At 35.5% G+C, this 24,885-nt stretch overlaps 1 protein-coding gene across 4 annotated transcripts in view; it reads right to left on the bottom strand.

The window, feature by feature from the left end:
* LOC136034803 (kinesin-like protein KIF2A) overlaps positions 1 to 24,885 on the bottom strand; it is a 101,956-nt gene that overhangs the window by 58,547 nt on the left and 18,524 nt on the right. For 2 of the 4 annotated variants that reach the window (XM_065716215.1, XM_065716216.1), the window contains exons 3-5: positions 23,547 to 23,627; positions 8,865 to 9,065; positions 1,305 to 1,554 (exon numbers count right to left, since the gene is read on the bottom strand). In XM_065716215.1, coding sequence (XP_065572287.1) covers positions 1,305 to 1,554; positions 8,865 to 9,065; positions 23,547 to 23,627 — 532 coding nt within the window. The remainder of the gene's footprint in view (positions 1 to 1,304; positions 1,555 to 8,864; positions 9,066 to 23,546; positions 23,628 to 24,885) is intronic. The other 2 variants (XM_065716217.1, XM_065716218.1) reach the window with 1 other exon arrangement.

Here is a 24,885-nt window from a genome sequence, read left to right as displayed (position 1 = left end):
GTATTATGAGTGTTTACGCGTTATGTTTTATGGGTGTGTTTAGTGTTATGCACTAATGAGCTATCATAAGCTATTTATTATATATTCATGAGGTATTACAAGTATTATGAGCTACTTATTGTCCTCCTTTTCGTTAGATGAGTAATTTTATATTTTTCAGTTTTATTTTCATTTATTTCCTATATTCCTCTGTGTACATCCATATATGTATAAGGGGCATAAATAAATTATTATCATTATTATTATTAGTACACACCACTTATTTTATCGTAATAGATAACCTAGGGAACTCCTATATCCTGATTCTGGCTTTCCCATTGAAATATAATCCTTACTATTTAAGAAGCGTCTCAATAGTAGTGCTCCCCTATCTCAAAGTGGAAGTGAGAAAACTTCGTTCGTGAGTATAGGGGTCCCAGCCCTGGCAATGCTGGTTATTTAGTTTGGAACGGCGGTCAGTGGCATGACTGTACAAGCTCAACCAGACTTAACCAAGCTACAAATGGGTACCTGGAGAAATCTGGGGAAGGTAAACAAGAAAGGTGTGCTAAAGCACAGGTATTGCAGCCCCCCCCCATTCCACTTCCTGACTTAAGTGCCATGAAACAGAGATCAGCATCTCCGATAGAGACTGCTAAGTCCGATGTTCCATTCTCTAGCTTTTTGTTTTTTCAACAAGGAAATTTTTCTTTTAGAATGATCCGGTAAAAATATCATTAAACTAATACAAACGCTTATAAACATTTAATTTTTCGTAGAATTCAGTATTAACCTTTCAATAGCAGTGCCTAATTATGCCTAATATATGCCTAAGCATGGCACCACAGAGAGAAAAATGAATTTAATGAAAACAGAATCAGCTTGGGACCAAGTTCTATAGGTATACTCTTCAAATCATAGCATTTAATTCAGTCGTATTAATGTACAGTGTGTGAAATTTCGTTGTTTTTTTTTTGTCCTTTTTCTAACGTTTTGGGTAATAAAGAATTCAAATTACTACCATTAACGAAACATAGAAAGTGTATAAAATGTATGAAAAACTTAATTGGAGAAGTTTTGCTGTAACTACATTTCGACTTTAGTAAGCGTCAAAAAGTGTTAGAGCGAACACTTTAAAAGTTATCAAAACTAAAACACCAAAACTTCCTAATTTTTGGATTTTTCACAAAGGACTTTCTAAGAAGGTACTAGTAGTACCAAGTGATCAGTCCTTTAAAAAATAATTAACACAATTGACAAAATACTTTTAAGAAAAACTGTAAATTCAGACAGAATAACTTGAAGAAATTAGATTAAAAACTTACTCATTACTGCCGTTAGTCTACTTGAAGACTGATTTAATCTGGGAACAGTATTTCCGAGGTTCTCCTTTTCCTTGTGAACTGAAGAATCCCTGTGGATTTCTCGCACGCTAGCTCTAGGAGGCGGAGGGTCAGGAATAGTGAAGTGACCATTAGAAGCCAAATTAGAATTAGAACCGCTTAACTGAGAGTAACGAGTCCTTTCACTTTGTCGTGTCTGCCTTGGAATACCCACTGAAGGCCGCGGTATAGACTGAAAGAAAAAATCCACACTAAATTAATGTCGGTATTTGTACTTTTTCTTTCTCCTTTAGCTACCCAGAAAACTTTTTTTTAGTCTTTGACTGATAAATTCTCAATACATAACACTATCATAACTATATACCTTAAAAAAACTCATAATTTTTATACCATTCGACAGAGGAAAGACACTAACACACTCAATATCGGTATCGCAAGCCGCAGGCAAAATGGCCCAAGTCTGCCCTGAATGTACAGAGGGGGCGAAAAGCTAAGGAGATAATTTCCTGATAATGCACTGAAAAGGCTACCTTTCATGCAGGCACGTACGCACGTACGCATTTGTTTCGGGGGGAAGGGGGGATAAATCCTGCAAATCCCTTATTCTGTGAGAAGTATTAGAAAATTATGGGAAAATAAAAAAATCATGAGAATTCAGGGCGGCCCAGGCCCGGAGGCTCCTCCCTGCGTACGTACCAGATTTCATGGAGTTATCGAAATCGTAGAAAACGAAAAAGAAGGTAAAATGGGCCCATCATTTGAATTTCATGGATATTTTTCCAAATTCCTGCTTGGGATTTGAAGCGAGAGGGGTATAGTACGCAAATCGGCGAAGTATCATATTTTAGTGAGTAAATTTGGACGTAATGCTATACGCATAGAGAGTGAAACTTAGTACATGCACAAATGTGTGGAAAGTATAAAGCACAAATTTTGAGGATGTTGAGGCCTTCTGTTGGAAGATACTATAGTGAGTTGAGTTTACGGTTGCATCATTCTTGTGTCCATAGGTGGACAATAAAGCATGTTCTCCAGTACTATCTCGTCCTTTGAGATCACCATCAAGAAAACCTCAAAAAATTTCTTCAAAACGCCTTGATTTCCTTAAATATATGCGTGTAGCCTTTTCTTTTTCCATCCCCATTTCCCGTAGCCTTTCACCAAGCACACGGGCGAATTTTACTTTTGTGTTTGTTAAATAGAAATTCTTCCTTGGTCATTTGAACGTATGCATCTGCAGTAAACAGCACCTCTCTTCCGTTAAATTTCATATGTCTGTTTTGTGTCTGGTCCTTTTGTTACAGGTCCTCCATAATACCGTCAAGAATAACTGTAAGGTGATGGACTTCGTTTCATTAAAAAACAAGCACTGATCAAATATAATTGAAAAGCTGCTTCTAGTTTCCCACTAAATTCCATGCATAAGAGCTCCAACATCCAAAACGTGATTGGGGGGGGGGTCTATTAGTTCTTTCCTGTTTGAGTACAGGTTATTTACGTCTTTACAAGGTTCAAGTAAAGATTTCGCAAGATCAGGGTTGTTTGGTCTCCTCCTGATCCAGTCGTCGCAAAGAGTGACGAAGGAAAAGTAAATCAATCCGTGTTTTAAGCAATCTCTTTCTGGTCTTATTGAATGTTTTGCAACAACTAAAAACCTATCGAATATTAGGCTAGGATCTATGTGCTTGATGCCTGGTGAGCCAGCTCCCTTGGCAGTCATGAGGGTTACTTGTCATTTCTTTCTGAACACGTAATCCTTTACTGACTTGTCAACCATACCATCAAGAATCGCTGCTCACACTTTTAAAGCTTCTTTCTGAAAACAAAATCCATTACTGACCTATCAACCATACTATCAAGAATCGCCAGGGGAGTGATTATTCCATTCATTATATTTCTCAGTCCCTCACAATCTTCGAATAACTTTGACTTTTCAAACATTTCTATGACAAGTAATGTATCTATGTGATCCTTTTTTTGCCATGAGAACCCCATCTTCTTGAGAAGTTCGCTAATACAGCATTTTTTTTCTGTAAGTTCGTGCATGAGATGGTTTATTTCAATGCAATCAGGAAGCAGCATAACCCAAAGATTTCAATGAGATTTTGTCATTCCACCTCTATCAGTAAGGTCTCCGTATATATGAAGACTCCCCATAAATTCCTGTCTTTTTACTAGGTCAGCAGACGAACAACCCCCCCCCCCCCACTACCTTATCGTATGAAGGCCATCATCACAAAAGGATCTGTACATTTCTGGGTGACAAACGGATAGCTTGTCCCTTTTTTTATAGTAAATTCTCGCAGTCTTTACACACTGGTTATGGCACCCTGCTGCGAGATAGGGAAACATTCTTTTTACTACGCGCAGATGTTCCTCCTACAGACCATGTTTCTCTGTTCTTGGGAGCCGCTGAATTATGCCAACTACATTGAGTAACTATATCCTAAGCTGGATTGTTCCGTTTTCAAGGATTGAAAGTACTTCTTTCTGCTTGACAATTGCAGTTTCAAGATATTTCAGTACTTAATCTTTACAGACACCTTGCAAACTTAGCCTACCGACGATAAGATCTTCATACATAGATTTCAACGGATCTCCTTGTTATAAGCTTCCCGACCTTTAGCAGACAGATTTGAAGCGGTCAGACTATGATTATATTTCATCGCAAAGCACGAGTTACCTCTTATATTGGACCAATACGTGTTCGTTATCTTTTAGCAAGTCACACCTACCTAGAGTCATATGCAGGTTGACCAAGAATCTAAAATTGATATAGGACTATTAGACTGCCTGGAATGAGAGGTAAACTAGGCACGCCTACCAATGGTCTTAGGCAAGTTGAACCAAGAATTTAGAATTGAGACAGGACCATAAATTTGCGCGGATTGACAGGCAAACAAGCGTCTTAAGTCAAAAACGGGCCATTCTGCAATGAGTGTCAGGCAAGGAGATTAATTCAATTATTTTAAACTTAGACAATTGCAATAATAAAAAGTTAATTTAATGTTAGTTGACCAACAACAAGTTGACTGGAATTGCAAGGGGAATAAGCATCCAAAGCCTAAAAGGGCCACGCTGTCTGCCTAGAATGTTAGGCAAGTGAACACAATTATAAGCTAAGTTTTTCACTTTCTATTAATTTCACATACTTCCACCGTAGAGGCTGATAAAAACTACGACAGGCATGAACCCGCATTCCTTTCCTTGCTCGGCTACAAACATCAAGGTAGAATGCAAGGGGGGAGCACTGCTCGAAGGAGTAACGGTAGAAACAAGATACCTGCTTTTGTAGATGGTTCTTGAAATATTGCTCACATGAACCCATTAAAAGGCCGTCAAGTTTAAGGTACCAAAAAAAAAAAAAAAAAAAAAAACATTCAAAACAAGTCCAGCTCATGATAAGGATCGAAATTTGAAATTTGCTGGAAGTTCTCATGCTTTATCGTTAAAAGAATTGCGTCGTTTCCTTTATAATTCAATTGTGGAATTGCAGAACATACGTTAATACCAGCTGCTGCTAGTTTTAGCCTCGGGAAACTCAACTTCTTTTTGCAAAGTCTGGTATCATTTCTGCAATTATAGCTATACTTTGGAAAGTACCTTTGCCATTTAAAGTGCAAATATCAGAATCTACATTCAGTCACGTGCTGAAAAACTCGTTTCTACTGAATTGGGTTTCTGCTTGTTGGTGGCTGCACACATTTTAATTATGCACATCATCGTAGGAGCAGAACACTTGTTCAGACTATCAATGACAAAACACTTGTTCAGACTATCAAAATCAAAGAGTATAATATTCCTTTTTGTTGCAATTTGTTCAAAATCTACTAATTTTTGGCTGTGTCTTTATGGCACTAAATACCCCGCTGGAAATTTTTCCGCTACAAGATCGTTAGATTAAAATCAAAACACCAACGGAACTTTCAATTTTCTCTGCTTTAAGGAGTTAATCAAATTTAGAATCTGAATACTTCAAATACTAGTTTTTATTATAAATTTGGTAGAACACTCTTGTTTTGAAATAAAATAGAAAAAATAAGAGAAATAAAAGAGGAGATAAAAAAAACAATGGAAGCGTTCTTTTCTTCAGAACAATCAACTAGCCATGATGGAAAGGGGCCCTTAGATAAGTTTTGTCTAACATATACAAGTTTCAGGAAAACATTAATAAAATTGGTTGATCTTAGACAACGTTGAAATATTAGTAAAATTTGAAAAAAAATTGTATTAAAAAAACACATTGGAATGCTTAGAGACTATAACAAAACCAGCCGTGGCCAACTAGTAGTAATTAACTTATTCTCAAACTATCCGATGAAACAACATGCACATACCTCCAAGCAGGATAAGGTGGAGGAAATTGTCTCTTCAAATTTGTTAAAAAATTGGAAAGAACGATTTTACCAAATTTTCTATGTAAGTGTGGGCCTATTACAAATAATTCACATGGTAAACTCAATTAAACACGTATAAACAATTCTTTTTGCTCTTCTTTCTATCTTTTTCCTGTTTTTAATTTGTTGCTTTGGTCTACTGTTTTTCAAACTATTTTTCTTGTCTTGTCTTTGACCACATTTTCTCATGGTGTTTTTTAACATGTTTTTAATGGTATTAATGCAATAATTAATTTGATATCTTTCTTTATGACGTTAATTTTTGCTCGGTTTACTAATTAATTATCTACTGCAACTTCTGTTTTCTTTCGTAGACCGTTGTTTTGATAGAATGAAAAGCACGATTTTCATTTAAATTTTTTTTTAAAGGGAAAAAATTTCATTTTTTGAAATATGAGAGGGAGATTATGAAACTCTCCCTCTCATATTACTACGATTATCCGTAAGTTTATTTGTCTTTTATTAAAGAAAAAGGGACTTACAATATTGTCCCACAGCAGGTAGCCAAATAAAGTGGCCGTTAAAAAAAAAAAAGATTCAATAAAATATTCCAAGCCATTTTAAAAATTGATGTATCTAGCATTTCAAATTAAATATGTAAAAATGGTCAACCAATCCAAACACGTTTAGAATAAACAATATATTGATGGTAACTGTAGCAGGGGGTGCATGACATCTGATAACCTGCATAGTTTCGGATCAGCATAAAGATACGGGTCTGATTTGCTGCTAATCAACTTCTTTTCGCTCCAAGGCAAGTAGGAGGAAGGGGACAAAGGGTATTTTCGACTTTTTTCTGAAGGCAAAAAAAAAAAATTCCAAAAGCTATGGGGGCCATTTTTTTCTTTTAAATTGAAAATATTTAAAAAGGTACTTTTGGAAATCTAGAGGCGTGCAATTACCAAACTGCAATTACCTGATGTTTCGTCTATTTCATTTCCCTTGAGAAGATCAGCAGAAGGATTGTCAGCGATATTCCCAACAATTTCAGTCTTTCTCTAAGGCTCTTTGGATGCAATCTCCTCAGCCACAGTAGAGAAAGAAATTCTTTTTTAGTGATGACCTAAAATCCTTAAAAACCTTCTCCTAGCGTCTCACGAAAGCATTTTAGAGTTTAGTTGCAAAATTCTCATTGAATCGAAGAATTTTGCAACCTCATTTTGTCTTTATGTCCATATTAGTGAAAGGGTTAGGTAGAAATCCATTTATTGAGAAACTCGTTCTTTGAAATTTTTTCACATTGTTTATCCCAACCAAACCCCCTCCCCCATAGAGCCACCACCCCCGATCGGACAACAACGATCTGCTAGATTCTAAGACAATACGCAGACTATGCCAGGGGAATGGGCTGAGTGTTATGCTGAATATAGGCTTCAACTGGCTCATTTAACATAGCATGGAAGGAAATTTATTACCCCCCCCCCCCCCTCCATGAGGTAACATGGTATGTAAACAAAGGCAAGGCTAGGACAATAGCACTTACTCTGCACAATTTTTTTTTTAGATCCGAGAAGCCCCCTAGTGGCAAATATCCTTACGACAAAACCGCCAAAAAATAATCCCTCTCCTATAAGCCAAAGCGCAGTAGTAATTGCTTTGGACAAGATATGGGGACAAGCAGTGTCTAGTATGTGTAAAAATTTTCAGAGATTTCAACCCAAATTGAAAATTCTGTGGGAGAACAAAATGAATCGGGACTGGAATTTTAAAGGGGGATATTTTAAGAACTATTTTCAGGAATCATAGAAGAGACACAGAATCTTGACATCAGTTTCTCGAAGAGAGGATTCCACGTCCAACATTAAAAGCAGGGTTGCCATCCCTAGTGATTTATCACTATTTCAAATGATTTTTTATGCTCCGAAAATTTCCTCCACTGGCAATACAACCCCCCCCTAAAAAGGGTAAAAAAAAGTCACCCATATGAAAATGACATGCCAAAGCAAAAGTATGAAAAATAAGGATTTTGGAATATTCTAATCGTGCTTCGAAATATAGACAGTTGGTGTAGAATATTCTGTAGGATTTATTTTCAATTTTTACTTTTAATGTTTTTATCGGTTGATTTATCATAGCAGGGTGAAAAAGGATGAAGCAAATGATTTGAAAATATGAAGTTAGTAATAACTGTAGAAGGGTTGTCCTATGACGGAATTGTACAGAGATAACGGGGTGGGTCTAAAAGTACGAGTTATTACTTGCCGTAGACCTTGTCTGGTACCAAAATTGATTGTACACAATACCAGTTTACCCCTTGCGATCAAGAATGCGTCTTCTAGGCGTATATCAGAAGATTTTCCCATCTGCAGTGCCTTAAACAGGCATTTCGATTGATTTATTCACCAGCTGTTTTAGCCCCAGTCTGTGATCTCTCTGAATTTCCATCATAGGTGAACCCCTCTACAGTTGTCACTAATTTTATACTATCAAATATTTCCCTCAACCTTTATCTTACCCTGCCATAAATACTATGGGATATTATACATAATATATTATATCTATATTTTAGAATATAGGTATAATATTCAAAAATGTCTTCTTTTCTTCGATCCTTTTGATTTTTCGTTGCGGATTGCAGATGAACCAATCCGTTACGGATTACCAATACAGGAAAAATGGAGGTGTGTTATACAATAGGAAGGACATGTTTTTTTTTTTGTAGTGATTAACAGAAATATAAAATTAATGATGGTGTCTCATAAAAATAGGTTTTTTTTAGGAAATTTGATAGAAGTTTTGCAAAATTCGAAAGAATCTTTCCCTGTTTCACAATTGCCACACCAAGAAGAGGGTTTCTGATTTGGATATTTTACCGTTACCGAGCAATAGATTGCTGATTACGATGCAAACTAAAGAACTACGAAGCCAGCCGTTTTCCACCCCAACCTAAATATAAGATATAAAAGGAGCGAATAATTTTCAAAAGAAGCCTAAGATTTAGTTCATAATTCATCTTCATATGCTAATTCTAATAGCAGATTAGCATAACAATCACTTCTGAATATGTTAGTAGCTACAAAAAATCTCATTGTTAGAAAATAACCTAAACAGCTAAAATACTAAATTGCAAAAATACACAGTAGGTACATGAGGGTAAAAGGATGCAGAAATCAAGGAAATCTCACACTTTTGTCATGCGTCTCACCAAATGTGTATTTCTAATCCCGCCACTGCTTGATCGAGTCAAACAGCCAACACTAGGCTGAGACATCCGATTATTTTGAAGAATAGTTCTTTCAGATGATTTGTCTATAACTCTCCTATGCAAATCTGAACCAGTTGATTTGCATTTAGGAATGTATAATGGGGGACGGCCCACCAACGTGCTAACACTTCTTCTTGTGGACTAAAAATCAGTTCTTAGTTGAAAATAATTTTAAGTTTAATTATTCGGTAAAAATTCATTTAAAAATTATCGGAATCCAACAATCCCTTGTAAAGAGCTCTGGTTTAAGAGTCATGTCAAAAGTAAGCGAAACTAGCACAGTTGCGGAGCAACACATGCAACTGTGCCCTACGGGACACAGTTGCGGAGCAACAGTCTCCATTATGTCCTTCAGAGGACATTTTTCTAATGCGGCTTCGATTGTTATCTTGAAGCATCTTTGATATGGTTTTATTTCGAGCTCCTACTAAACTGAGTTTGGTAAAATGTTTAGCTGGTCCAGAAATAAACGAGAATAACACAATAACACAGTTGACAATTCTGAATATTTATAGGATGGATAATTACAATTTCAAGATAAACCAGAATTTCTTTAAATAATTGAAACTAGAAATCAAATTTAACTTTTAGAATTTGTCCTGTACAACAGAATAATAGAACGTCGAAACTTCGGAAATTATTTCTAAGAGAACGAAGCAACTTGGTATAAAGAACACTTCACTACTTCTTGCATAACTTTCATAGCACTACTCGATAAAAATAAAATAGACATCAAAATCGAAAATTTAAGAAAATTTCAAAAAATCGGAACGAGATTCACTTTTCCGGAATTATTTCCGGGAAATATGTAAGAGCTACGGAATTTCATGCTTCAGTTCTCGAAAACATCAATAAAAGTTCTATATGAGTTCATAATTATTTTATCTCTAAAACGTTTACTTCCGAAACTAGGGCCGTCTTAACTTGACGCCAATTCGAAGTATTATGTTTCGAGACGCACATTTCGGGAATTATTTCCGGGAAATCTGAAAGAGATACGGAAATAACGTCTTATAGTTTTCTGCTTAACTTTTGATGGTCTAAGCTAGGAAAATATAAAACAAACCAAATTCACCAAAAAATTTAAATTGCCCCGAGGGCATGACAAAACTTCCAAATAGAAAAACCCACAGAAGGAATTTTATTTCGGAGATACTATTGTAAGCTCCAGAAGATCGAGACCTGTCGAACCGCGTTGGAAAAAAAATTCTAGCTGGTCCAGAACAGAAGTTACCTCTAGAACGTCGAAACTTCGGAAATTATTTCTTAGAGAACGAAGCAACTTGGTATATAGAACACTTCACTTCTTCTTGCATACTTTTCATAGCACTACTCGATAAAAATATAAGAAACATCAAAATCGAAAATTCCAAAAAAAATCGGAACGAGATGGACTTTTCCGGAATTATTTCTGGGAAATCTGTAAAAGCTACGGAATTTTGTGCTCCGGTTCTCGAAGAGACAAATGAAAGTTCTACATGAGTTCAGCATAACTGTATTTCTAACAAGTTTATTTCCGAAGCTAGGGTCGTCTTAACTTGACGCCAAACATCGAACGCAGAGTTTCTAAGAAAAAAACGGTTTTATTTTTTTTATGGAAAACTGTTAGAAATTTTAGGAACTTCTCTGGAACTTTTTTTACTCTGTTTCACGTTTCCCTTCCCTCTGAAAAATCTCAAATTTTTAACTCTTACCACTTCGGAGCTACAGGTCGCTGATCACGGTGAAAAAAAAAAAAAAAAAAAAAAAAAAAAAAAAAAAAAAAAAAAAAAAAAAAAAAAAAAAAAAAAACTACGAAAGCAGTAGTGTTGCTCCGCAACACAATTATAGCAATATATACATCAGAGTTTAATTTTCATAACCATTCGAAATGTGTAAAATTCAATAACTTTATAATTCATTATCAAAAGATAATTATAGCAGAAACTGGATGATTTCAGAAAAGGCTGAGAAACAACCCCAAAGATTTTAGTGACCTTGATAAAATTTTAATGATAAATCAGTGAATCCGGCATTTCCAGGAGTGCGGGGCAACAGTTTTAATTTCTTATATAAAAAACTATGAAATTATCCAAGAAAATAAGTGTTTGAAGATGCGTGTCTATGTGGTACTGCCGAATGTAAAACCAGTGGTCGTAAAGTGTTGGCAGAGATTTCAGTTTAGCAAAATCTGTAAGTTTCATCCCCCTTTTTTAGTCCCAAAAGTAATCAGGGGCAAATGGACACTCTCCCAAGCCATTTTTCAAGGCAGCCCCCAAAATCTAAAAAACGATGTGATAATATGATCATATAATGAAAAAAGAAATCACCAACGCAACAGCACAAACACAGAAATAGACATACACCAAAAAAAACCATATAAACAAAAAAGAAAGACAGAAGGAGAAAGAAAGACTGTCTTCCAACTTTAGTAATTAATATAGATCAGCACTTGAATGAGGCCTTAACCCTACTCATCCATCCAATTCCAGCATAGCCATACACAATCAACCATAAAGAATAATCCGCGGAGAGACAGTCGTGTTCTAAGTAAGTATAAGTCGTCATTTACCAAACATTAAAAACAATAAAAAGACAAATAATTCAGAGGTAACAACCATACACAAGGGCTCATCAGGAGAATACGCACTTGCCTATAGGGTTTCGGCACTTTATGTTATGAAGGATTGCTTTTTGAAGAAATATTGACTTGTTATGGTATAAGGTCCCTCTGAAACTAGCAATTTTGTGACAAGTTGGCAGCTGTAGCTTCCACCAATGTTCACCATCAACCTATGTTGTTGATGAATTAATGAAGGGCAAATGGACGCTCTCCCAAGCAATTTTCGCCCCCAAAATCTAAAAGATGATGTGATGATATGATCATATTACAATAGATTTTTATGTTATAAAGGATTGCTTTTAAAAAAAGCTTAACTTATTATGGTATACGGTCCCTCTGAAACTATCAATTTGTGACAAGCCCGCAGCTGTAGCTTCCATCAATGTTCATCATCAACATATGCTGTTGATGAATCTAATTTTGACTAGAAATTATTACATTGTAGTGAAGAGGACAGAAACAGCTGAAAGATAATCTGAAGTCCATAGCAGATGAGTAAATTTAAAAACATATGCTGTTGATGAATCTCATTTTGACAAGAAATTATTATATCGTAGTGAAGAGCCCATAGTAGATGAGTAAATTTAAAAACATACTGAGGGCAATTACAATTTTCGTCACCGGATTCATTGGTCTCAGATCTATCTATTCATCGAGCCATAATTATGATAGTACTTACAATTTCACCGAAAAAAGGATTTAAACCTGCTTCAAAAATTGACCTTTTTTGACAATTTCTAGAAATTTTTTTGACTTATTAATGTAAAACCCTGTACAACGAATTTCAAAAATATAATTTAGTAGATATATAGAACTGAATCTCAGCCATGGTGTGAAACAAAAATTTGCATGTTCCCTGTGACAGTAAAACCTTAGGCGAGCAAAAAATATAACATACCAAAACTACCAAAGGATACATAAACCTTAAACATCTTTATTCTCAAGATATTACAGATATTTTGATTTTAGAGTTAACAATATGTATTTATGAAAATGATCCCAACTAATGCAAATAACTTATTTCAGACATCCCCTCTAGCCGGAATCCTTCATTGACACGGTCTTACACGTCTTACTCTTGTTACATTCACAACATGTCCTTGCTAGAATAATATATTATATGATTTATCCCGAGCTTTCAAATATCTGGTATATTATTATGGGTACCTGCAGAGCAACATCAGCAGATGGTTGCTCTGACTGACCTAGCTAACTTTGAACCAAATATGAATGAAGCTTCGAAGAAAACTGTCAAAAGTGTCGAAAAACACTTGAAGACCTGAACTGAATGCTCGGTACCCCCCCCCCCCCCCCACAATTGTGGTAAATTTAAGAAAACGAAAAAGATTGATCAGTCAACTCACGCGGCATCCATGAAAAAGTATGGTAACTTATAAAAGAAGAAACTTCGCTAATATAAAAGAAAAAAACATGATCAACGGTATCTAGCGTTGACATTTTTTTTTTTATTGTAATACTCAAGTTTAATCAAATTTGTGTCTACTCTCAGTTTCTAAAAAAAATTGAAGTTGAAACGAAAAGTCAAGAAACACTAATCACTAGATGGTTTTGGTTATTTTTTTTCTACAATCGCACCAGTTTCTACTTTTATAAGTTACCTATACTAGAAAGCAATAGAAGAACAGAAAGTCATAGAAAGCGATCGAAAAACATAATTGTTTTGAAAAAAGGGAAACTACACCAAAAAAGGACTTCAGTCCAGACAGAGGTTACACAGTGAAATTAAATCAGTCGTAGGATAAAATTACAGCAAGGCTATTAAGCGCTTTTCTATAGAAATAAGAAATTTCGTTTTTTTTTGTAGCCGGATAGTGAGGAGTGCTTGTTTGTTTTTGTTTTCTTTCCAAATATCATTGTATCGGATCAGTGGTTAGAGAATACCGGGACACGACTCATTCATTTGGAAAATATAATGTTTTCGAATTTGATCATTGGTCAGCTTCATTGACTGGATTCATTCATTGACAGGCTTCATTCATGCATGCACAGTATTACAAAATTATACGCCGGTTGATTAGAAAGTCAAAGTTGTGTGTTTGTGGGTTGGGGGGTTGATCGAAAAGTCTTTTAACCGTATCAAAACAAGTTTTCTAGCTTTCTACGATAAATTCTATGGATAGGACTGTAACCTACTCATTAGCTTCATATGGACGAATATATTTACTGAAAGCGTGCAATGTGGATGCTGAGGGAGTGACAGCTTCCTTCTTATTGGAGAAATATTGACACTTCCTTCGAACAGGGTTTATAACCCCCCCCCCCCCGCAAAAAAAATGATTTACTGATTGAAACTTAAAAAAAAATTATTTTGGTATTTACGCCGAATAGGAATATCCTGTATATCCAATATATATAGGAAATCATATATAATTTTTTATTCAAGACGTCAATCAAACTTACTGTCAGCTGACTTGAAAACGACCTAAAACTGCTAACATAATAAGTATGGAATATCAGTATAGGTCGTAATATATATATATATATATATATATATATATATATATATATATATATATATATATATATATATATATATATATATAATCGCTTTCTCATAATTTTGATCGAATGATTTTGAGAAAAAAAGAGCGAGGGAGGAAGCCTAGTTGCCCTCCGATTTTTTAGTTAATTAGAAAGGCCTAGAACTTTTAATTTTTTACGAATCTTTTTATTAGTAAAAGACATACGTAACTTATAAATTAGCTTACGTAAAGAACTTTTGTATTCTCATGTTTTTATTATATATATGAGGGGGTTCAGCCCCTCGTCAGTACCTCGCTCTTTACACTAAATCTTAAATTGTGTCCCAATCCACTAAGAATGACCCCCGAATCACAAAAGCCATAGAAAAAATAGTTGAAATTACTAAAAATACTTTAGCGTAAAGAGCGAGGTATTAGGAGGAGGTGAGCCCCTCATATGGTTAATAATTTCTGTTCGTTTTAAGTTTAATGCTGCTCCTTACTTCGAGTTGAAAAAAAACTTTTTCATATATATTTTTTTAAAACAATGCTAGTAAATCCTGCGCTCCCTTCATGGAAATTTTCTTCCCCCATGACAAATTGCTCGATGGACAGTTCCCCCAGCATATCCCCCTCTTCTCAACCCCTCCCCCAACCAAAAAATCCTCCTGAAAACGCCTGTACACTTCCCAATAATCATTACTATATGTAAGCACTGGTCAAAGTTTCTAACTTGTGGCCCCTCCCACGGGGACTGTGGGGGAGTAAGTCGTCCCCAAAGACATAGTTATAAGGTTTTTCGACTACTCTGAATAAGGCTATCTCAGAATTTTGATCCGTTGACTTTGGGAAAATAATTAGCGTGGGAGGGGGCCTAGGTGCCCTCCAATTTTTTGGTCACTTAAAAAGGGCACTAGAACTTTTCATTTCCGTTAGACTGAAACTTCTCGCAACATTCTAGGACAACTGGGTCGATACGCTCACCCCTGGGAAAAAAACAACAACAAAACAAACAAACAAATAAACACGCATCCGTGATCTGCCTTCTGGCAAAAAATACAAAATTCCACATTTTTGTAGATAGGAGCTTGAAACTACTACACTAGGGTTCTCTGATACGCTGAATAAGATGGTGTAACTTTTGTTAAGATTCTATGACTTTTAGGGGATGTTTCCCCCTATTTTCTAAAATAACGCAATATTTTTCAGGCTCGTAACTTTTGATGGGTAATACTAAACTTGATGAAACTTATATATTTAAAATCAGCATTAAAATGCAATTCTTTTGATGTAGCTATTGGTATCAAAATTCCATTTTTTAGAGTTTTGGTTACTATTGAGCCAGGTCGCTCCTTACTATAGTTCGTAACCACGAACTGTTTGATTAGTGCTCCATTGTTGAATGCGCAATCATGTAGGTGGAATTACGGAGTGATAAACAAAATATTTACGTAATTGAATCGCCTAGCTATCAAATAAATTGTGTAAAATTACAGTTTTATTTTACAATATTCGGGAGGTTAAACTGACTGTTAGTGAAAGTGCAAATCTTGTGATTAAAGAATGCATCAAATATTGGGAAAAAGCAAGAATTCCAAAAAGGTCATTTCCTAACTACGTAAAGAAACTTGTTGATATATATCATGTTTGGAGAGAGTTGCAAAAAAAAAAAAAAATTGTAAGAAAACTCAGGTTGCATTCAGAAGCTGTGAAAACAATTTCAAAATTGATCTTGATAATTTGTTTGACATTGCACATGCTGATGCTGTGGAGAAAATGAAAATAGAGGAAGATAAATTATTTTTAATGAAACAGAGAGAGCCAGGTTGACCGGGATGCTTGAATGGTGTAGGTAAAAAAAAATGGTTGAAAAAGAGGAAAGATCTAGACAACGACGATTGAAAGAAGATGAATGGACTGTAAGACAAAGAGAATCACTAGCTGATGCATCTACTTCCACCACAAATAACTTAAAAAGTCTAGAAGATTCAGACGAAGAACAGATCTTGAATTCTGAATTCAGCTAATCGGACGTTCCCTGCCATAAAACAAAGTTCAAAAAGAGGTAGAAAGAATGTCATTACACTTAAACTAGTTTTAGCTTTAGATCGTTGCCAGTTAAGCATTAGAGACTCCGTTTACATTCTTAATGCGGTGGTAGAAGCACTTGGTCTGAGCAGCAATGATTTCCCTATTAACAAATCTTCGATTCAGTGAATTCGTACTGAAACTAGAAAATCAAGGGCAGAAGCAATCAAATCTGACTTCCACAACAATGTATCCGATGTAGTCACAGTCCATTGCGATGGGAAACTATTACCCCGGGTTGGATGTATGAAGTTCAAAAGAAAAACGCTTGCCAGTTGTTGTTGCGTTTCACGGTAGAGAACAGCTTCTTGCCATGCCGAAACTAGAGAGTTCTTCTGGAAATCATCAAGCTACGGCTATCTCAACAGCTTTCTTTGACTGGAATCTTCTCGATAACGTACAGGTAATGTGCTGCGATTGAACAGCTTCCAATACTGGCCATTTCAATGGAGCTTGTGCTATTTTGGAGCAAACTTTAGGCAGAGAATTGCTGCTTTTCGCCTGTCGTCATCATGCTTGTAACTTCGTGCTAAAAGCGATCTTTGAAACCGAGATTAAGCAAATTGCAAGTAGCCCAGATATTCCGATGTTCAAAAAGTTCAGAGAAAATTGAAAAAAAAACATCGATTCAAGTAACATCGAACCATCTCTTAATTTCGTAACAGGACGTGTTGCCGAGACAGATATTCAAGCTTTGTTAATATTTTATACGGCAGAACTAGACAAAGATTTTGTAAGAGATGACTCCCGTTAATTAATCAAACTGTGCATAATTCTGAGAGGAGACACAGAGAAAAAACTGAAACTAAGGCCCCCGGAGCTATGCATCAGGCACGCTGGATGGCTAGAGCAATCTACTTTTGAAGAATATGTTTCCTTCAGTCACAATGTAGAATAAATGCGAAGGACCTACAAGATGTTTGCTTATTCATCGGGATGTTGTATGTTAAACTTTGGCTCGAATGCGCAGTGGGGACCAAAGCACCCAACCAAGATTTGCGCTTCTTGAAGATGTTAAAAGACTACAAAAAAGTTGACGCAATAATTTCTAAAGCCTCTATAAGCAAATTTAGCCATCATTTGTGGTATTTATGTGAAGAGGCAGTCATTCGGTCACTGTTTGATGATGGAGTTGATAGCCAAACTAAGAAGAAAATTATTGCCAACCTCTGTCCAACAGGGACAGAATCTCAGGTTTTAGCAAACGCTATGACCCATCAGAGGAAGAACAGACTCAAAAGTTGTTTGGTAGGTTAAATTGACTTTTTGTGATATTTTGTTGTTGTTGTTGACCTTTTTGTATTAAAATTATTCTTCAGTCAGCTAAAAGAAGAATAAGTTGTTTGAGAGTCGTGAATGATACTGCTAAAAGGGATGTTAAATTAATTCAAGATTTTAATGGACTTATTACGACTGATGATGAACAACAAGAGCAAAGAACTCATATGGCACTTGTGACGAGACAAGAAGAGCTAAGAGCCAAGAGCTCATATGGTATGAGCTCAAAATTCTAAGAATCAATAGATTGATTTAAAAGGAAAATCAGAGGCTTAATGCCGGTAAGGATTTAAAATAAGAGCTCTGAGTCACGATGTCCTTCTAAATATCAAAATTCATTAAGATCCGATCACCCAATTGATTAAGATCACCCAAATTGATTAAGATCCGATCGTAAGTTATAAATGCCTGATTTTTTGCAATTCTTCCTCTCCCTTTAGCCCCCCAGATGGTCGAATCTGGGAAAACGACTTTATTAAGTCAATTTGAGCAGCTCCCTGGCACACCAACCAATTTTCATCGTCCTAGCACGTCCAGAAGCACCAAACTCGCCAAATCACTGAACTCCTCCCCCAAAGAGAGCGAACCCAGTACGGTTACGTCAATCACGTATCAAGGACATTTGCTTATTCTATCCACCAAGCTTCATCCCGATTCCTCCACTCCAAGTGTTTTCCAAGATTTCCCCCTCCAACTCCCCCCCAATGTCAAAAGATCTGGTCGGGATTTGAAATAAGAGCTCTAAGACACGAATTCCTTCTAAATATCAAATTCCATTAAGATCCGATCACCTATTCGTAAGATAAAAATACCCCAATTTTCACGTTTTCCAAGAATTCCAGTTTCCCCCTCCAACTCCCCCCAATGTCACAGGATCTGGTCAGAATTTAAATTAGAGCTTTAAAGCACAAGATCCTTCTAAATATCAAATTTCATTAAGATCTGGTCACCCTTTCGTAAGTTACAAATACCTCAATTTTCAAAATTACCCCCCCCCCCCAACTCCACCAAAGAGAGCAGATACGGTGCGGTTATGTCAGTCACGTATCTTAGACAGGTTTTTATTCTTTCCATCCAGTTTCATCCTGATCTCTCCGCTTTAAGTATTTTCTAAGATTTCCTCCCCCCACCCAATCACGCTGGATCCGGTTGAGATTTAAAATAAGAGATTTGAGTTACGAGGTACTTCTAAATATGAAGTTTCATGAAGATCCAATCCCTCCTTCGTAAATTAAAAGTACGTCATTTTTCCTAACTTTTCAGAATTAACCCCCCCCCCAACTACCCCAAAGAAAGCGGATCCGTTCCACTTATGTCAATTATGTATCTAGAACTTGTGCTTATTTTCCCCACCAAGTTTTCATCCCGATCCCTCCACTCTAAGTGTTTTCCAAGGTTTTAGGTTTCCCCCTCCTAACTCCCCCCAATGTCACCAGATCCGGTCGGGATTTAAAATAAGAGCTCTGAGACACGGTATCCTTCTAAATGTCAAATTTCATTGAGATCTGATCACCCGTTCGTAAGTTAAAAATACCTCATTTTTTCTAATTTTCAGAAATAACCCCCCCCCCCCGCCAATTACCCCAAAGAGAGCGGATCCGTTCCTGTTATGTCAATCATGTATCTAGGACTTGTGCTTATTTTTCCCACCAAGTTTCATCCCGATCCCTCCACTTTAAGTGTTTTCCAAGATTTTATGTTTCCCCTCCCAACTCCCCCTAATGTCATCAGATCCGGTCAGGATTTGAAATAACAGCTCTGAGACACGATATCCTTCCAAACATCAAATTTCATCAAGCTCTGATCAACCGTTCGTAAGTTAGTGATACTTCAATTTTTCTATTTCTTCCGAATTAACGGGCCCCCACTCCCCCCCCCCAGATGGTCAAATCGGGAAACGACTATTTCTAATTTAATCTGTTCCGGTCCCTGATACGCCTGCCAAATTTCATCGTCCTACCTTACCTGGAAGTGCATAAAGTAGCAAAACCAGGACCGACAGACCGACAGAATTTGCGATTGCTATATGCCACTTGGTTAATACCAAGTGCCACAAAAACAGTTCTTGATGCGCTGTGTGCAGGAACATAGAAAATTGTATACAAACTGTAAAAAAAATTAAACAAAAAGAAGTTACCCTGATTGATTGTAATTAATTTATGCTTTTAATTAAAAATTAATGTTCATCTAATGGAATTTTTACTTTTATTCAATCATTTCATAGAATTTACAGTGATTTTGTAGCAGACATATAAGGTCAAAATAGGTTTTTTTTTTTTTACTAAACTTTGAAGCTCGGTCAGCATTGGTTGCGATAATGCTAAAAGACAATTTTTTTTATTTGACCATCTTATAGCATTAGTAAAAAATATAGAGGGTATGCATTTTGAAATTGCAAAAAAAAAAATTATATAAGGGACACCCTAATATATATATACTATCTTTATAAGTGAGCAATAACTGTATATGTATGTATTTTTTTTTCTCGAAAACTACACGATATTTTTTCGTGAAAATTGGCATCTTGGAACACAAAAAACGATCTAGATAGGCGAGAAGTCCGAAAAAATCGTTAAGAGCCTTGTGGTTTTTGGTTTTTGCCATGTACTATGTTAGTACATCATATAAGCATTTCCTATGACATCATATAAGAAATTCCTTATATGATGTCATGCATAGCATGAATAAGATTATAGTTTCCGACGCATCACTTATTCATATTAAATAATAAAACAAGTTTTTTTTAAATGAAAGTAAGGAGCAACATTAAAACTGAAAACGAACAGCAATTACTCTGTATATGAAAGGGGCTTTTCCTCCTCAACGCCCCGCTCTTTACGTTGAAGTTTGACTCTTTCTCTTAACTCTACTTTTTAAAACAGTAAGAGACTTACTGTTTTAACAGTAAACGGGGCGTTGAGTAAATATATATATCTATATATATAAAAATAAGTTATCCGTCTGTGTGTCTGTCTGTCAGGTGACGTCATGTTTCTGTGTCGACTGACGTCATGAAGTTAGTTGTCGTCATTTTTGCTATGACGGTGACGTCATTAAAGATATTTAAGACATATCTGTTCACGTAGAAATCTATTAGTGTTTAAGTTTAAAATGACTGATGAACTTACAATGGCAAAAGCCGATGAAGATGCTCAAAGAGTCTATGCCAAAAAACTTGCTGTTGATAGGGAAAGTCAGAAAAGAAAGCGTGCCGAGGAATCAAAAGAACAGCAAGGAAATGAATGCTTGCCTGAAAAATTCTAATTTATGGGCACACGTAAAAATATTAAAATTAACTACAAATATGCGTGTCCGATTGCAAAACGATGACTCTGGTCAAACATTTTCAGATCAATTGCTGGCAATTGGAAACGGAAAGCTCCCAGTAGACTCAATTTCAGGACGTATACAACTACCTGCTGATTTCTGTAATTTAGTGACGTCCAAAAATGAATTGATTGAAAAAGTATTTCCGAATATTCTAAAAAATTATAAAAATAATAAATGGCTAAGTGAAAGAGCGATTCTCGCACCCAAAAATATAGACGTCCACGAAATCAACAATATTGTTTTGACCAAGATTCGAGACCAGGCAGTCCTTTACAAGTCAATCGACACAGTTTTGGAACCAAATGAAGCGGTTAATTGGCCATCTGAATTTTTAAATTCCATAGATCTTTCAGGGTTTCCACCACACGTGCTACAACTAAAAATAGGCGTACCAATAATACTTTTAAGAAATATCAATCCACCAAAGCTTTGCAATGGCACGCGACTTGCCGTAAAAAAAACAATGGAAAACCTAATAGAGGCCACAATCTTGACAGGGCCTTTTGAGGGTGAGGCTGTTCTTATTCCTCGCATTCCCATGATTCCAACGGATCTGCCTTTTCAATTTAAAAGATTGCAATTCCCAATTCGATTAGCATTTGCAATCACCATTAACAAAGCTCAAGGTCAATCATTAGAAAAATGTGGTATAGATCTTAATACTGATTGTTTTTCCCATGGACAATTGTACGTTGCATGTTCGAGGGTCGGTAAACCTGACAATCTATTTATATGCAGCGACAATTGGACAGTGAAGAATGTTGTATATTCGCAAGTTTTACGCAGTTAATTTGTATTGTATCTATCTATCTATATAAAAACGAGTTGTGTGTATGCATGTTTGTTTGTTTGTAAAAAGAGCGTTTGTATATGACGCCATTATTAGTACATACGGCTTTGTATATGCACAGACAATGGGAAAGCCAAGAATTTTGTATATTCGCCAGACTCTGGTCAAACATTTTCAGATCAATTGCTGGCAATTGGAAACGGAAAGCTCCCAGTAGACTCAGTTTCAGGACGAATACAACTACCTGCTGATTTCTGTAATTTAGTGACGTCCAAAAATGAATTGATTGAAAAAGTATTTCCGAATATTCTAAAAAATTATAAAAATAATAAATGGCTAAGTGAAAGAGCGATTCTCGCACCCAAAAATATAGACGTCCACGAAATCAACAATATTGTTTTGACCAAGATTCGAGACCAGGCAGTCCTTTACAAATCAGTCGACACAGTTTTGGAACCAAATGAAGCGGTTAATTATCCATCTGAATTTTTAAATTCCATAGATCCTTCAGGGTTTCCACCACACGTGCTACAACTAAAAATAGGCGTACCAAAAATACTTTTAAGAAATATCAACCCACCAAAGCTTTGCAATGGCACGCGACTTGCCGTAAAAAAACAATGGAAAACCTAATAGAGGCCACAATCTTGACAGGGCCTTTTGAGGGTGAGGCTGTTCTTATTCCTCGCATTCCCATGATTCCAACGGATCTGCCTTTTAAATTTAAAAGATTACAATTCCCAATTCGATTAGCATTTGCAATCACCATTAACAAAGCTCAAGGTCAATCATTAGAAAAATGTGGTATAGATCTTAATACTGATTGTTTTTCCCATGGACAATTGTACGTTGCATGTTCGAGGGTCGGTAAACCTGACAATCTATTTATATGCAGCGACAATTGGACAGCGAAGAATGTTGTATATTCGCAAGTTTTACGCAGTTAATTTGTATTGTATATATCTATCTATCTATCTATATAAAAACGAGTTGCGTGTATGCATGTTTGTTTGTTTGTAAAAAGAGCGTTTGCATATGACGTCATTATTAGTACATACGGCTTTGTATATGCACAGACAATGGGAAAGCCAAGAATGTTGTATATTCGCAATTTTTACGTAGTTTGAAACACATATATAAATCTATCTATATTCACAGGTGGGACACAGGGACACAACTACAATGGCGCGTAACTAATATGGCGCGTAACGACTTACGCGCGCAGGGGGGCTTGGGGGGGGGCGAAGCGCCCCACCTTCGCGCCACCCCAACAGCTAGTATATATATATATATATATATATATATATATATATATATATATATATATATATATATATATATATATATATTTCAAATGACATCCAGTGGCAAGAAGATTATTTCAACCTTTTTCATATTTATATGATAAACTAACTGTAAGAAACTTAAATAATTTTATACTAACTGAATTGTATGGATAACAAGCAAATTAACAAACCATACCATTTCGGAAAAAGTGGACTTACGTACATTTCTTGTAGCTTGATTTTGGTAAAGCATACAAAAGTACAAATAAATCACTTATTCAAAAGTCTAGACATGGAAATGGTTTTCAGTTTTCATTCCGATGATGTTTCAATACGTAAAATGAACATATATTAATTCGTTTTTATTTTACGGTTATCGGATGGGAAATAAAAAAGAAGTGAGGTTTCTTCCTGCTCTTCTGGAAATTTTTAATTATAGAGAAACGTCCTTTTAATACCCGTTTGACGATATACGCTTTGATTTTGGAAAAAACGATGCATACAAAAAACGAACAACGAAGACAAATATTTTGTTACCATAAGGCAAGTGTCCATCCCCTCTCCCCCCCCTTGAATGTTATTACTGAAAACAAGAGAAAATCAGATCTTGACAGTCACTTCTTAATATGTATTTTACGGCACCGCAGTTGAGGAAACATATTATTTAAAACAGTAAATATTCTAAAATCATATCATGAAGAACACATACTAGAAGTTATATTTTCTGGATGCTAAAAAGATCCTAAGATGATAAACAAAACTTACTTTTTGTGAAGCTGACTTATGGATTTCCACAGAAGAAGGAATCAAATTGGGATTTAGTTGTAGCAGAGCATCTACGTCTACCTAAAATCCAACAATATATTGAAACGTAAGCCTAACAACTGTTCATTGAAAGGCAAGTCTCATAACAGTTCAACAGTAAAAGAAAAGAAGAAACAATGGAAGAATGAGATCTATAATCTGAGACCCATACTTTTTTAGGTCAAAATATCCTAAACTCACCTGGGATGGAAGAGAGAAGCAGTAAATATGGCATTATTTTAATTAGATCATAACTAGATGACTGAGAGAGGGAGGAAAGAGAGATAAAGTGTGAGAGGGGGAGATCTCTAGCGATAGAAGAGATAAAGAATGAGAGTGAGAGAATTAGGAAGAGAAAAACGCATTAGAAGGAAAGAAATTTCAGCAGCATTCCCATGGCCTCCTACTACAATTATATTTTCAAATTTTGCATAATATTGGAAATTTTCTCAAACGTTCAAACATTAAATCCCTTTTTATTTTCAATTTCTTATTCAGTATATAAAAAAAATCACAAAAAATGCAATTAACCATATTCCGAAAGCATTTTTATTTTGAATTTCTTATTCACTAGAAAAAAACAAAAAAAAACATAAAAAACAGCCAAATTAAATGTATTTCGACAGCCCACTTAATAAAAAACTAGCCAATGATGACAACCTCTACCCAAAATTCTGAGACGAAAAATATCCTGCATTAAGAAGCTCCTGCTTTCAGGTTGTTTCAATTATAAAAACCAATAAGCAATGGGCTACTAAAAGATACTATTAAAATAATTAGTAAAGAAAAAAAAACAAAAACAAAGGTAAGTCGTAATAACGCCTCCCTACCCACTGCCTTTTTTTCACGTTAATATATATATATATATATATATGTATATATATATATATATATATATATATATATATATATATATATATATATATATATATATATATATATATATATATACTCCTCCATTTGTAAGACTTAAGTAAAAATTAAACATAATGAAAATGAAAGTAAGACAAAGGGTATGCTAACACCTTGATTAGTTGAAAAATAATGTACCGAAAACATTAACACCACTTACAGGGAGGTTTGGGGCCTAGAGTTACACCCAAAACACTGATTAAGGGATCAGAACAGACTGAAGCTACCTTGTGAAAATCAAAAATAGATGATGTGATGATGTCGAAACTTTTTTTTTAGAATTCTGAGCCCCAACTTCTTCCAGAGTAAAGCAAATATTCAGCCCTGACCCCTGTTTGAATTATGAATCTAAAATTTTGGAAAGATTTAAACAAGAAATTTGACATTT

Source organism: Artemia franciscana, chromosome 13, assembly GCF_032884065.1.
Source record: "Artemia franciscana chromosome 13, ASM3288406v1, whole genome shotgun sequence".
Taxonomy (NCBI): Eukaryota; Metazoa; Arthropoda; class Branchiopoda; order Anostraca; family Artemiidae; genus Artemia; species Artemia franciscana.
This window is presented reverse-complemented; position numbering and strand designations above follow the sequence as displayed.